Source organism: Pseudorca crassidens, chromosome 10, assembly GCF_039906515.1.
Source record: "Pseudorca crassidens isolate mPseCra1 chromosome 10, mPseCra1.hap1, whole genome shotgun sequence".
Lineage (NCBI taxonomy): Eukaryota > Metazoa > Chordata > Mammalia > Artiodactyla > Delphinidae > Pseudorca > Pseudorca crassidens.
This window is the reverse complement of record NC_090305.1, coordinates 62,515,211-62,530,288: the sequence shown is the minus strand read 5'-3', so window position 1 is coordinate 62,530,288 and position 15,078 is coordinate 62,515,211. Positions and strand designations below refer to the sequence as shown.

Below are 15,078 nucleotides of genomic sequence, written 5' to 3'. Positions count from 1 at the left end.
CTTAGTATTCTTTCAGGAGTTTCTATTTTCTCTGAAAGTGACATAACATTATAACCAGCTGACTGCCCCACGCCCCCCAATTTGCATGAGGACTGCCTGCTTCCCTCTGGAAAGGTATGTGGGTGCCATTTTACCTGAGTTAATTCAGTTTTGAGACTTTTACCTTTACCAGTGACTTGGCTTAGTACGTTATGTAGGACTCTGTTTCAGAATAGCAGAGACCTACTTGAATTAACTAAAATATACTTAATTTATTATAAGGACTCCTGTGTGCATCCTGACATCCAAGGGCAAGATTGCAGCCAGGAGGTCCGGGGGCTGGAAACCCAAGCAATCAGAACCACAGGCGGCACAGTCGGGCTCAATGTCAGCAGGCTCCTCGCTTCCCATCTCCTCTCCCCTCTTGGAATTCCTGTTTTCTTCACCCCCAGGCACAAGGCAGAAGTTGCCACAGGTCCCACAGTTTACAACTCCACTCCAGGGACCAGCCCGAATTGAGACTCTCCCAGACTTAATTCCAAATTCCTAGGAGAGTCTGAATTGCCCAGTTTCGGTGTTCACTTCTGGCCTACTCTCCTCTGGTGGGGGGTTGGGGGGGTGGTTCATACAGTGTAATGAGGCTGCTGGGGCCCCACCCTGTGGTAAGGGGGCAAATATCCAAAAGGTATCTGTTGCTGACTTCTTCGATTACAATCTTTTCCTTCATTTCTATTGCTCCATGTCTCCTGGCAAGGAAGATAACTTCAGGATATTTTTTTCCCTACAGCCTGGAATCTTTGGGCAATTTATCTTTTTTTTTTTTTTCGGTACGCGGGCCTCTCACTGCTGTAGCCTCTCCCGTTGCGGAGCACAGGCTCCGGACGCGCAGGCTCAGCGGCCACGGCTCACGGGCCCAGCCGCTCCGCGGCATGTGGGATCTTCCCGGACCGGGGCACGAACCCGTGTCCCCTGCATCGGCAGGCGGACTCTCAACCACTGGGCCACCAGGGAAGCCCTGGGCAATTTATCTTCGATAGTCTTCCATTGGATGTGTTGATCATCCTCCATTAACGTTTCCTGGCTCACAGTAGGCTCGGTCTGTGCATTCAGACTTTCGTTTATTGTTGGCTTGTGACTGGCTGGTTTGGGGGTGGATTTGCTGGTGGGGTTATGTGAAGTGATAACCCCTCTGATTTCCTCTGTGCTCTGTGTTTGGGGTAGACAGGTATTTCTGGCCATGGGTTGAGTGAGGGTGAATCTCTGTGGCTCTTGGGCCTTTTCCTTTGAGGTGTATGTGTGTAGTTGACCCAGCAGTGGCAACGCTGGCTCCCTGGTTATAGCTCTCCATCTAGTTCATTTCTGGTTATAGTTCTCCCACTTTTCCTTCTCTGTTCACAGTCACTCCAAAGTGGAAGCTAGGTTGTTGATCAGAAAAACAATGTGGCTGCGTGATTTCTCCCTTAATCTAGCTACCACTGCCACACCTCCTGAAGGAATAAGCCTCCAGCAGGGTATTCCCTGCATCTCCCTTAACTGCCCCCGCCCCTGCCCTCATCCCGCCAAGCTGAGACTTCTAAGCAGCACCTTCAGGGAGATCTCATTCTGTGCACTCCCTGTACCCTACACATAACAGAGATTAGGCAAGCTGTGAGGCAAACTTCTGTCTGCTCCTACGGTTCAGTTTAAATTGTAATGCGCTCCGCTGACAGTCCTCAGCATTTATAGTGTGAAATCGAGCTAATTCTCTAGCTTCTAGCCTTCTCCGAGAAAGTTAGCACTTAGTATGTGAAATTTTGCCTTGTTAACAAGTTAGAAGGAACAGCGATTGAGCCAACTTCAGACTGTTAGGTTAATCTTTACCAGTCCACCCTTGGACTGTGTCCCAGGAATAGGGAGGGATTAAGAAGAGATACAAACATTTGTTTCCATATATGATGTCACATCCTGGAGGCCAAGAATCCCCGCTTTTCGATCACAGTTGCACCAGCCCTGCTGCGGCCCCATCTGCAGCCAGCCGCTGAGATCTAGGCAGGCAGGGTTGCCACAAAACCGTCGCTGCCGCCACTGGCCATCTCCAACTTGCGGAGATAGGGCCCGGCGAAGCGGGAGGGTCACGTAAGCGCCCTGGACCGGCACCACCGAGAGGAAACCTCCGGGCTTCCTAGAGCGGACGGTGGGCTCACGCCGTCCTTCCGGCTCGGCGCTGGCTGGGGGAGCCCGCCCTCCGGCGGGAGGGTGGACCGTTGTGCTAATCGTCCGCCGGGGTGATCCCGGCCTCGGAGGCGAGGTGGCTCGGCTCATTCGTGGTCTTGGCTGGCTTGAGAGCCTTGACCTGGAAGAGCCTGGCCGAAGAGGCCCGCGCCCCTGCCCGCGGTGACGGGTTCGTTCGTCTTCCTCCGAAGGGCTTTCTGTGCCCGCCTTCTTCGTTGGCGGCTGGAGATGTCGGCGTCGCCTGCTTCCCGCCGCTCCGAGCGGGCGTACGCCCAGCATCACCCACCGGTCCACTTGAGCATCTCTTTTTCCTGTTTTGACCCGCTGCCAAGCCTCCACCAGCATTTTGTGCTGTAGCCCCTCTCGGTCCAGGCGCCCCCTTTCTTTCCAGAGGAGACCTCTCTTGGTCATCGTGTCAAAGTGTCCAGGGTGAACTGAACTCAGCTTCGACTTGTACAGAGGTGACCCGGTCTTTGAAAGGGAGAATGAGAGAGTAGAGAGGGGGCGAGTAGAGACTCAGTAAAGCAGGGAAGTCAAGTGAAACCCGTCTGGGTTTGCTAACTGGCGCTTATGGAAGTTAGGCTCCTACCCCCTCCCACAGAGACTGGGAGACAGAGGCCCTATCTTCAGGAGTTGGGTGGAACAAGCACTATATTCTTTAGACAACCTTGAATTTTCTCAAGCAGACCCTCTAAGAGGGGGTAGGGTCATCCTAGGGATGTGGCCTTGAACTGTTAGAGATGATGTTAATGTCTTGTTCATGTCTTCATAGGCCAGGGTTTGAAGGCCTAGCGGAGAAGGGGCTCAGGGGAGCCTGCCAAGAGTCTGGTCAAGGACAGAATCTTTGTCACTGGTCAGGGTCACAGGACATATTAAGTAAAAATTTTCTGTTCCAACCCAAGCAGTCACTGAGGCCAGGATTCTCCTCTAGCCGAGACTCAGTTCTGGATAATGTAGTGTTGTGGCATATTTTGAGAAGCCTTGTGCCTTGCCAGCAAGTGGATGGAGCAGTTATAACTCTGTGGGTGAGGGGAGGGGCCGGGCTGCCATGGAGTGGTAGGGCAGTCATTGTCCTAAGAGTTAAGGGAGCCCAGGGATGGTGGTGAGAGATGTGAAGGGGAGTAAAGCATGTACGGGCTGCGAGAGAGGGGCAGTTTCCCTTGGAGCTCTTTTCTCCTTAGATCTGAGACTCTTCCTCTTCCCAAATCAGAGAGCAGTGCCGGAAGCCAGGGGACGGCAGCCATGCTTCAGACAGCGTGGTCCCAAGTGAGCCGGCTTCCTGACAGCTTTTCTTAGATCAGCTCTCAGAGAAGTCTATGCCAGACTCGGGCCTGACTTGGGTTCCCCTTTGCCAGGCAGCTGTGGATGTGTGTCTATGCGGGTGAGGGTGTGTTTGGGGAAAAGTGGTTTGAGGTGAGATGAGATTATCCCCAGTGGGAGATACCTTTGTCTACAGAGAGGACATGATTTTCAGAAGATCCATTTAATTGCATGAGTTGGAAGCACTGCCAGTAAAATTTTCTGGGAGCTACAAATCCACATCAGTTTCTACAGATGAAGTCTACCAAGAGGCAGGTCTCCTGTGCCAGTAGTTTGCAACTGTCCTTGGAGGCCATGGAACTTAGAAGAATTTGGAAGACACCCTGGGGATGCTAGATGAGTAGAGCATGAATCTAGGAGGGGCAGGAGGAGGACTGCAAAACCAATGACATTAGGCAGTTCCGACAATTATTGGGGAAATAAAGGAGGACTGAGTAGTGCAGCAGAGGCTGTGGGGTGTGGAGCCAGAGAATTCTGCGTCATGTTTCCATGGTGTTTAAAATGCTTCCCAGCTCCCAGGAGAAACTGCACGGGTATTGGTTAATGGGCTTTTCTAGCTGTGTGGCCTCGGATTACTTCTAAACCTCTTTGGCTTCAGTTTCCTCAGTTGTAAAATGAGGAACGTAACAGTACCAGTCTCAGAAGTGAAAATGAAAAGTGATGATGCTTACAGAGCCTTAGCACAGTTTCTAGCACCTATTAAGCTCCCATAAATCTTAGCTATTATATAAAGACTATTTAAGTGACTAGTGCAAGGAAGTTTAATTAATGAATATGAATTGATTGCAACAAAGTAATACATTTGTTTAATGTATTTAAAAAAATATTAGTTCTTCCTTTTGGATTGCGGTTGCTGTCTAGATGATTCTGTTTGGTTTCAATATCTATTTATATGTGTAGTTACAAAAGGGACTGGGCTGGAGCAATGTGCAGCAGATGCCTAAGTGCAGGAGACTGGTTACATGGTGCGTGAAAGGCCCCCATCATTGGGCATTTGAGACAGCAGAGGAAAGTCTCTGGATACTGTAGCACATGTGGTTACAGAAGAGAAGCCATTCCTTTTACTGTGCAGGCCCTCTGTCATGTAGTTGAACTAATTGAAGATGCCTTTGTAATTAAAACCTTTCTGGGTAGAAGCACTGAATTTCTCCAGGTTGGGCCTGGAACACACATCCGGGTATATGGTGGGAAAGGGCTCTAAGGCTAAATGTTAATAGCTGTTTCCCTACACTGTGTCACACATTGGAGCCCAAGCAGCACTTGTATCTCTATAAACAGCACAAACTTGTAAGCACTTATTACGTGCCAGGCACTACTGTAAACACTTTGTCAGTCCATGAATTCATTTAATTATTATCCTTCAACAGCCCTTTGTGGTTGGTACCTCCATCATACCCATTTAACAATGAAACAGGCAAGGCAACTTGCTGCTGGTCCCACAGCTAGTAAGTGGTACAGCGGCCAGGTTTTTGGACCAGGTGCTCTATGCTCTCAACGCATACACATCTGGCGGTTGAAGTGATGGGCTCCACTCTTCCAATTTCCAATCCTCGCACATTGGTGTAGCCACAGAACCCAGGCCTCTTGGGCATATGTGGAGCAATGGTCCCCTCAGTACCTGGAAGGGCAACCAGAAGTAGTGAACGCCAGAGAACCCTGGGTAATTCCCAGGATTGAAACCATTCTGTGGCTTGAGCCAGCCGGCCTACATCCCCCGGAGGAGCTACCGGATGGGGGCGCTGCGGGACCCGAGCCTCCGGCCAGCAGCTCTGTCCTTTGCCATCTCCCAAAGTAGGGGCTGGACGGCTGCGGCTGCGATAGGGAACCACAGAGATGGGAAACTTCCCAGGTTCCTAGAGAGGAGGGGAGACGGTTACCGCACTTGCCGCTGAACCTGTTGGAAGCTTTCCCAGAGGCTGGCTGCAGTCCCATGCTTTCTCTTCGCTTGCACTGTGTGGGGTTAGTGGCTTCCTGGGATGCGGGTGCCGGTGTCCGGGTAACAGATTCCCTTTCCCCGGATGTAGTACCGGGTTCTCCAAACCCTTTGCCTTTGTGGTGAGGGGGTAGCGGAATGGAAAGGGGCCGAGGCGGACAGAGGTATTTGCAGGGTGCGAGGCAGCATCACTCTTACCCGTACCTCTGTATTTTCCTTTCAGTGTCACATCTCAGGACCTGGAGGGCAGTGTGCGAAGCAGAGACGCCTGCCATGCTCCAGATCACCTGGCGCCCAGTGAGCGAGCATCCTTTCAGCCTCTGTGGCTCCCCTTCCCTGCCCTCTCACCCTTTTGATGTCAAAAGAGCAGGTGTCAGCTCTGCACCCAGATCCAGGTCCAGGCCTGTGGCTTCCGTTGTGCATCTGTCATTGTCGGGTGTGTTTGGGGGAAGGGGAGGAGTTAAGGGGAGTGGAGAAATGAGAATTCCCAAACTAAGACATAATCAAGATGGAAAAAACAAGTGAGTGTGGGGGATTGATTGGGATAGATTTGGCAGTTTGGGCTGAAAAATGGAAATGCACTAAAAAGTGGAAATCTGCATCACAGCATACAAGGAAGACCCTTTTCACTTCTGTCCACAAGAGTGAAAAAGTCCTTGCTTGGATAAAGCAATTCTAGTAGTGTTTTTGTAGAATCCCAGGGCTCACCTCTCTGCTTCCCATCTCTCAGGAATTGCTGTCCTTCATTGCCTCATACCCAGTATCTTGAAAACCATTGTTTTATGTAACTTGTCTTATTTTGGTTCAGGCAGGAGGATAAATCTGTTCCCTTTGACTCCATCTAGATAAGAAGTGCACGTTTTTCCTCAGCATTTAAAAAACATGACTCCTTTTACTTTGCCATCTCGACTCCCAAGTCTTCATGTGTGTGTTGTTTTCCTTCTCTGAAAGCCTTTAGGATCTTTTTTTAAGTCTCTTTTTCTGAGGCTTCTCAGTGATGTGCTTTTGTGTAGGTATTTTTCATTCATTCCCTATATACTCTGGGGGTCCTCTCTCCTCCCTGGTGCTTTGAAACACAATGTGTTACCAAGTTATAAATCAACTATACTTCAATCAGAAAACAAAAAAAAAAAAACCCAAAACAAAAAACAAACTTCCTTTTAAATAAATAAAAACTCAAAGAAAAAAGAATATTTTCCCAAGTTACAAAAAAGCAGTTCACACTTTAAAAATATCCAGAGCTCATCCTTTGTTCCGTGGTGTGAATCAGGCTCCTTTTTGTTTGCTTCCTCCCGCACCAGCAGTTAAGATTCAGCTTTCCCTTCTCTTCTGTGTCAGTTACCATTTATCCTTTCTCTGCCTTTCAAAATTCTGTTAATACCTCTAGTCTGATTTGACTCTTCTCCTGTTGGGCCTTTGTGTTCCAGTGACCTTAGTGGGATTAGGGAGGGAGTAGAGATCAGTACAAAAGTTCTGTGGGCTGTGTTTATACAGATTTCCCCTGTGCATGTTCACACAAAACCCATGTAGGGGAGAGGAGCCAGAGGGACCCATAGGCACACGGAGCAGGACACAGCAGAGTCGACACAGAGATCAGCAGGTGAAGGAAGGGCTGTTCGCTGGGGATGACCACAAGGGATGCAGTGAGTCTAGGGCTCCCCTATTGATGAGGGCAATGCTGGCTGAGGGCTGGCCCCTGCGGAGAGGGGTGTAGGGGGCTTGAGCACTGGACAGCTGTCCTCGGCAATAACACCAGCCCCAGTGAGTCTCTGCCCTTTACTTAGGCTCCTCTGCCCTCACACAGGGCTGGAGCAAGAACCTCTTGTTTCAGGAGCCAGTGACCTTTGAGGATGTGACTGTGTACTTCACCCAGAATGAATGGGTCATCCTGGATCCTGTGCAGAGGGCCTTGTACAGGGAGGTGATGCTGGAGAATTATGCAAATGTGACTTCCCTGGGTGAGATATCTTTTCTCCCTGCTCTTCTCTGCCTCTGCCCTTTGAGCATCCTGCCTTCTTTCTTCCTTTGACTTTGTGGGGTCTCTAATAACCCTTGTGGGCAGTTGCTCTGGAGGCTGAGCTCCCCAGAGGCTACTGGGTTGGGAGAGCCCTGGCTTCCCAGGTTTTGAAATCACTATCCTCTAACCCTGGGAGGGACTCTGCCCCATGCATGGAGGGAAATGAAGAGCTGTCAGGAGCTCACCAGAGCCTTTGCCTCCGTCTTCAAGTTCTCTGAATATTTGGAACTTGAGTAGCGGATTATTCCAAGACTCTGTCCTGCTTTGTGGGAATTTTCTGTCCTCTAAGATGCACAGGCTGACTTCACTTTGTTTCTCCTCACCTGGCTCACTGGAGAAAAAGAGGGCTGAGAGGTGACCTTGCTGCATGATTCCCTCTACCTTTGTTTTCCTGTTTCTTTCTCCCTGGGCAGCTTTTTCGTTCACCAGACCTGTTCTGGTCTCTCAGCTGGAGTGAGGGGAACTGCCATGGGGCCTCGATCCCTGGGAACCCGTGGGCAGGGAGGCCCTCAGAGGAGTCTGTCCAGGTGAGTATGAGACCCTACCTTTTTTGTGTAGCCTGCTTTCTTGTTTTCACATTTCAATATGCACAGTGTTTCTTCTCTTGTGAGACTGTTTTCATTCCTCTGGAATCGTTACATGTGGTGTTCTGCATTTATAGTGGTTGCCTCCCTCAAGTGAGGAAGGGCCCTTCTCTTCCAAGAAGGGTGTGGCTGCAAGATTTCTTTGCGTGTTCACATTTGCCTCTCCACCTCACTGCCAAGGGACACTGTCTGAGCAGCTCTTATCATCCCTGTCATGTGGAAACATTTTATTTTTCCATCAGTTTGTTTTTGCAAAGATGAGGATGTTAGCCACCTTATGAGGAAAATAGACTTCTGGGGGCCTGTCTGGCAATCTACATATGCATAGGGTACATTATTTGTATGGGAAATTGAAGTATGTGTTCCCAAACACTAACTTAACAAATATTAAAAATTTATTTTTATAATGGAAATTTTCACACATATGTAGACACCAGCCAAATGCACCCAGTGTACCCCTCACCTCAACAGTCCACCTATATCCTGCCGTTCTTGTTTCATCTTCCCTCCATGGACACTTAAAAATATATGGATACCTCCCTGGTGATCCAGTGGGTAAGACTCCGCACTCCCAATGCAGGGGGCCTCGGTTAGACCCCTGGTCGGGGAACTAGATCCCACATGCATGCCGCAATTAAGAGTCCGCATGCCGCAACTAAGAAGTCTGCATGACGCAATGAAGATCCCCCGTGCCGCAACTAAGACCCAGTGCTGCCTAAATAAATAAATATTAAAAAAATATATATATATATATGTATTTTTTAATAGATGAACTTTTGAAGCAAAACTTGTAAATGAAAGGTGAATGGCTTCCTCATTTTGAGAGGTATTGATATGAGAATTAGAAATAACAACATAGTATATATATATATATATTTTGCCTTTGTTATTCTGCTTCACCCATTCTCTGCCTGTTAAAATTTCCTGTGCTCTTCAGACTCTTTACAGAAAATGTCCATTAATAATGCACATCGCAGGACTTCCCTCGTGGTCCAGTGGCTAAGACTCCGTGCTCCCAATGCAGGGGGCCTGGGTTTGATCCCTGCTCAGGGAACTAGATCCCACATGCCGCAACTAAGAGTTTGCATGCCACAACTAAACATCCCGCATGCTGCAACTAAAAGATCTTGCATGCCGCAACCAAGATCCCGCGTGCCACAACTAAGACCCGGTGCTGCCAAATAAATATTAAAAAAAAATAATGCACATCGCTCCCCACCGCCTCCCCGCTCCAGCCTTGTGTGCTTTTCTGGATATGACCCCAAGACTTCAGGTTGTCTGGGTTAAAAAATATTTTCTAAACAGTTTGCTTGTAAACACATGAGGTTTTTCTCTGGCCCAGTGCTGATGATTATATTAGTTTTTCTTTTTTAGTTTAGGGTTTCACATTCCATATTGTTGTGTTAGACTGTATGTGCATCCTGTATAGAGTTTTAGGAAAAAGGACAACGATCGTTACGTGGTTGTCTCTAGAACTGATGTCCATCCTTGGAAGGGTTCTTCACATGTCCAGTGCTCTTTTCTTTTAGAGGCAAGCCTGCACGTCTTCCCCTTCCTTCTGTGGTGTTTGCCCTGCGTGGTCCCCTCAGCCACTGCATAGGAGCCTGCTGCTTTACTAGAGCCAACTTGATGACAGAGGTTGGGTCTCTCTCAAAGATTATGACATGGATAACATTTTAAAAAATAAGCAGCTCTTAAGGAATTTCAGCCCGTGGGACCTTTTGTGGGACTTGAGCTGTTCGACTGCCCCTTCTTCTCCACTCTCAGTGGTCTCTCACCTCGGGCTCTCCATTCATCACTTCTTTACATCTGCACTGATCCATCCGATCCACTTGGGAGACAGCAATTGGTCCTTCTGCCCTAGTGAACAGACTCTGCTGTTTTCCAGTCTTCACGCTCTTTACGGGAATGCTCCTGGCCTTGCTGGCCTCCCTGGCCTCTTTCACAGAGTTCCACTTGTGGGGCTCTGCTGCGTGGTGGTCTTTGATCATTTGGTGTACATATTGGAAAATATCCCCTTACTCAGGGCAAATCAGAACCACTTGAACCTATTCCCTCTTTAGCATAAGTATTTTCTTTTTGTGATATTGGGGGCTGACACTTGTATTTTCTTTTTATGATATCAGGCGGGGAGACCAGAAATGACAAGGAAGAATCAACGCCAAAAGAACACATTTCCAAAGAAGCAGAGTCCCACGGACTGACATTAGGAGGTCTGCCAGGGAATGTTCCCCAGCACCTTGGCTTCAGGAGCCACCTAGAACAGCACAGCCACGGGATGGTGAAGAGGACAAAGTCAAAGAGGAGAGATTTCACAGATGGGTCAACCAGGCATCAGGAGGCCTGTGCTGTGGAGAGCGGGGAGAAGTGTGAGAAACTGGGAAAATACATTAGTGTTAGCACACAACTCACTACAAATCAGACAATTTCTAGCGGTCAGCTATCTTATAAGTGTGGAAAATGTGACAGATGCTTCATTCGGATGGCAGACTTCCACAGACATCAGAGATGTCACACTGGTGAAAAGTCTTTTGAATGCAAAGAATGCGGAAAATACTTCAGATATAATTCCTTACTTATCCGGCATCAGGTAATCCACACTGGGAAGAAACCATTTAAATGCAAAGAATGTGGGAAAGGTCTCAGTTCAGACATGGCCTTGATTCAGCATCAGAGAATCCACACTGGAGAAAAGCCTTATGAGTGTCGGGAGTGCGGCAAGGCCTTCAGCTGCAGCCCCGTCTTCCTCCAGCACCAGAGGTTCCACACTGGAGAGAAGCTCCATGAGTGCGACGAATGTTGGAAAACTTCCAGCTGTTAGCTCAAGTTTCATCCTCCATCAGCGAATGCACACTGGGGAGAAACCCTGTGAATGTAAGGAGTGTGGGAAATGATTAAGCTCCAACACAGCCCTGACTCAGCATCAGCGGATCCACAGTGGGGAGAAACCTTTTAAATGTAAGGAGTGTGGGAAGGCGTTCAATCAGAAAATCACCCTGGTTCAGCTTGAGCGTGGCCGCACTGGTGAGAAACCTTATGAGTGTAAGGTGTGTGGGAAAACCTTTAGCTGGTGTGGAAGGTTCATCCTGCATCAGAAACTCCACGTGCAGAAGACATCTGTCCAAGAGTAGCACTCTCCACAGCTAGGCTCACAGTGCCTCTTCTTGTTTCTCCCCATCTTCATGCCTTTGATCAGTGTCATCACTGCATTTTCTGAACTGTGCTAATTCTATTTATTTATTTATTTATTTATTTATTTATTTATTTATTTATTTATTTATGGCTGCATGGGGTCTTAATTGCAGCATGCAGGATCTTTCGTTGTGTCGCACCAGCTTCTCTCTATTTGTGGCGTGGGCTCCAGAGTGTGCGGGCTCATTAGTTGTAGCTCACAGGCTTAGTTGCCCTGTGGCATGTGGGATCTTTGTTCCCTGACCAGGGATCGAACCCGCTTCCCCTGCGTTGGAAGGTGGATTCCTAACCACTGGACCACCAGGGAAGTCCCTAACTGTGCTAATTCTTAAACATATGCTGCTTCTCTCTGCATAACTGCAACGCGTGCTCCTCTGGCCTGTCCCACTAAGATGTTTAATTCAGACTCTCAGCTTGCATCATGAAACTTTCCTCAGGTTCTCTTAACCCTTGTTTCCCCAAGATGAACTCTCTTTACAGTTAGAAAAGACAAGAAACAAACCCCCAAACTTAAAAACATCAAAGGAAGGTTTTCAGATTGAAAGGATACACCAAGTGCCCAGCAAGATGGATTGGGGGGAAACCTACATCAAAGACCATCACTGTGAATGATCAAAGCACCAGGTTTAAAGAGAAGATGTTAAAACGTTTCTAGAGAGGGAAAACAAAAGATCAGGAGTAAGAATAGCATTGGATTTCTCAACAGCAACCTTGACAGTTAGATGACAATGGTGTATGCCTTTGACATTCTAAGGGAAATGATTTCCGCCAGAATTTTATACCCTCAAGTGTGGGTATAGAATAAAAACATTTCAGAGCTTGTACCTCTTAAAATTTTATCTCCCCTGCATCCTTTCTCAGATGTGCAACCCTAAACAAGTGTTAAGAAAAGGCAAGCTATGTGGACCCTCTATTAAAATCTGTATATTGGAAGTCTCTTAAACACAAAAACAGAGGGGCCCTGTCTGTGTGGAGCCATCTGCATCTTGGAAGCACAGTCCTAATAGGGTGCAGACTTCCAGAGACCTACCTTGGGTACAGTGCCCACCCTCACTACTTCTGACTCTGCAGTGACTCTTTGCTACTCAGTTGTAGTCTATGCCTTTGCAAAAATGGGTTGTTTGTACCCTTTGAATGAGATGCAAGGCCCTATTTGTCTTAAATTTGACCATCTCATTACTGTTCCAAGTGACCACCCATCAGCAAACATTCCCTTGCAATTTCATCTGGTTATTTTTTATGATCTGGAAGAAGCCACCATTATTTTCTGTTACCTGTGGTTACAAGAGAAGTAAATATGTTCTGTTGTAGCATCCACTCGTGCAGACAGCTTGACTTTGCCCACTGCAGGAAGCAGAGGGTAGTGGTTAATCATTCGGAGCCAGGCCAACTTTGGTATGAACCCAGGCGTGTGACCTTGGCTAAGTTACAGAAACTGCGCTAATTTCCTTATCTGTAAAATAGGGATGACCGTCTACCTCACAGGATTGTGCTGAGGATTAACTGCATTAATACACATAGAAGTAGTTAGAACAGTGACTGGAGCATAATAAAAGTGTTATTATCATAATGTTGTTGATAAGTTTTGACTTATGTATATACCAGTGAAACAATCACCACAATCAAGATAATAAACATAGCCATAACACCCGAAACTTCTCTTATGCCCCTTTGTAATCCCTTCCTCTTGGCTCTCCCCAAGCAAACACTGATCTGCTTTCTGTCACTGTGGGGGTTTTTTGTTCTTGTTTTTTGTTTTGTCTGTGCCTTGTGGCTTGTGGGATCTTAGTTCCACGACCAGGGATTGAACTTGGGCCCTTGGCAGTGAAAGCATGGAGTCCTAACCACCAGACATCCAAGGAATTCCTTCTGGCACTTTGGATTAGCTTTCCTTTTCTAGGATTTTATACAAATGTTAACACCTTGTATGTATTCTTTTTGGTCTGGTGTCTTTCTCAGCATAATTTTTTTTTTTTTTTTTGCCAAATCCTAACCACTAGACCTTAAGGGAACTCGACTCAGTATAATTATTTTGAGATTCATCCATGTTGCATAATATCAGTGGTTCATTCCTTTCTATTGCTGAGTAGTATTCTACTATCGATATACCACCATCTATTTGTCCGTTCACCTCTTGATGGGCGTTTGGGTTATTTCCAGTTTTTGGCTATTACAAATAAAGCTGCTGTGAACATTTGTGTTCAAGTCTTTGTAAGGATGTACACTTTTATTTCTCTTAGGTAAACACCAGAAGTGGAATGGCTGAGTCATAAGGTATGTGTATATTTAACTTTTTAAGTATCTTCAGCTTGTTTTACCAAGAAGTTGTGCCACTTTACCTTCCTATCAGCATTGTGTGAGAGTTCCATTTCTAATACATCTTTGCCTACACTTGAGATTGTTAGCATTTTTAATTTTAGCTATTATAATAAGTGTGTAATGCTATCTCATTAAGGTTTTAGTTTGCTTTCCCTAATGACTATTGATGTTGAGCATGTTTTCATGTGCTTATTTACCTTCCATTTTGTCTTCTTTGGTAAAGTCTCTGTTTATATGTTTTGCCTATGTTTTTACTGGCTTTTCTTTTTATTGATCTTTGAGAGGTTTTTATATATTATAGATACAGGTCCTTTTTCATATATGTGATTTCCAAACATTTTCTTCCAGCCTGTGGTCTGTCTTTTCATTCTCTTAACAATATCTTTTGAAGAGCAGAAGCTTTTGATATTGATGAGGTCTAATTTATCAGTTTGTTCCTTTATGGATTGTGCTTTTAGTGGCATTTTAAAGAAATCTTTGCCTTGCCCAATTTTACAAAGGCTTTTCCCTATTTTTCCTTCTAGGAGTTTTATAGTTTTAGATTTTACATTTAGTTCTGTCATCTATTTTCAATTAAACTTTGTATAGGGCATGAGGTATGGATCCAAGTTCCTTCCTCCCTCTCTCTCACGCTCCCTTCCTTTCCAGCACCATTGTCCATATATGTGTGGGTCTAGTTCTAGATTCTGTTTTGTTCCTGTTTGTTGATCTCTTTGTCCATCTTGTTGCCATTAACACACTGCATTAATTACTATAGTTTTTCTAAGTATCAAAGTCATACATTGTTAGTCCTCCTACTTTGTTTTCTGTTGTTTTGGCATTTCCAGGTCCTTTGCATTTCCATATGAATGTTAGAATCAGTTTGTCAATTTCTACAAAATATATCCTGGGATTTTGATTGAGATTGTATTGAATCTATAGATCAATTTTGGTATAATTGACATCTTAATTATATAGACTCTTGATTTGTGAACATGGTAAATCTCTCCATTTATTTAGATTTTTATTAATTTCAACAATATCTTGTAATTTTTACTGTATAGTAAGTAACTCCTGGGATAGAGTCATGTATACAGATATCTAGGGTCATTCTGTCTTCTAGCAGTGGGAGGCCAATTTCCCCTTTTAGCTCTGAAGTGCTTGGTGAGTAGGAACCATATATATGGAACTGTGTTCAGTAGACCTATCAGTGGTCAAAGAAAAAGTCTGTTCATGTTGGCAACCACACTGGCAAGAAGTGGTCACTAAAGTAAGGCTACTGTTGACGCATTGATTTTCAGAAGCATCGTCACTGTAGTGAGGCATTTGCTAATTAGCTGTTGTCCAGTGGGTAGGACTGTCATTGATTGGCTAGCTTTCAAGGGCATTTGTCACTGATTGGCTCATGTTCTGAAGATTGGGGCTGCCATTGATTTGATAACTCTCAGAAGCATAGTTGCAGGGGTCACCAAAGTGAGACTGTCACTGTCATTGGCTGTCTTAAGGGCAATTACTCGTTCGTGGCTTGGAACTTTGGTCAAAGA

General features: G+C 46.2%; 2 protein-coding genes across 3 annotated transcripts in view; both read left to right on the top strand.

Annotated features, from left to right (window-relative positions):
* The first annotated feature begins 2,660 nt into the window (after positions 1-2,660).
* Positions 2,661-12,806, top strand: ZNF620 (zinc finger protein 620). The gene is given in 6 exon segments (XM_067754000.1): positions 2,661-3,456; positions 5,667-5,740; positions 7,275-7,401; positions 7,874-7,987; positions 10,171-10,862; positions 10,864-12,806. Coding segments are annotated over 6 exon segments (1,320 nt in total). The 5' UTR covers positions 2,661-3,455; the 3' UTR covers positions 11,176-12,806.
* ZNF621 (zinc finger protein 621) overlaps positions 10,853-15,078 on the top strand; it is a 21,751-nt gene continuing 17,525 nt past the window's right edge. The window contains exons 1-2 of one of the 2 annotated variants that reach the window (XM_067753997.1): positions 10,853-11,002; positions 13,477-13,510. The gene's annotated coding sequence lies outside the window, so the exon portion shown is untranslated. Of the gene's footprint in view, positions 11,069-13,476; positions 13,511-15,078 lie in introns of both variants that reach the window. The other variant, XM_067753996.1, reaches the window with a different exon arrangement.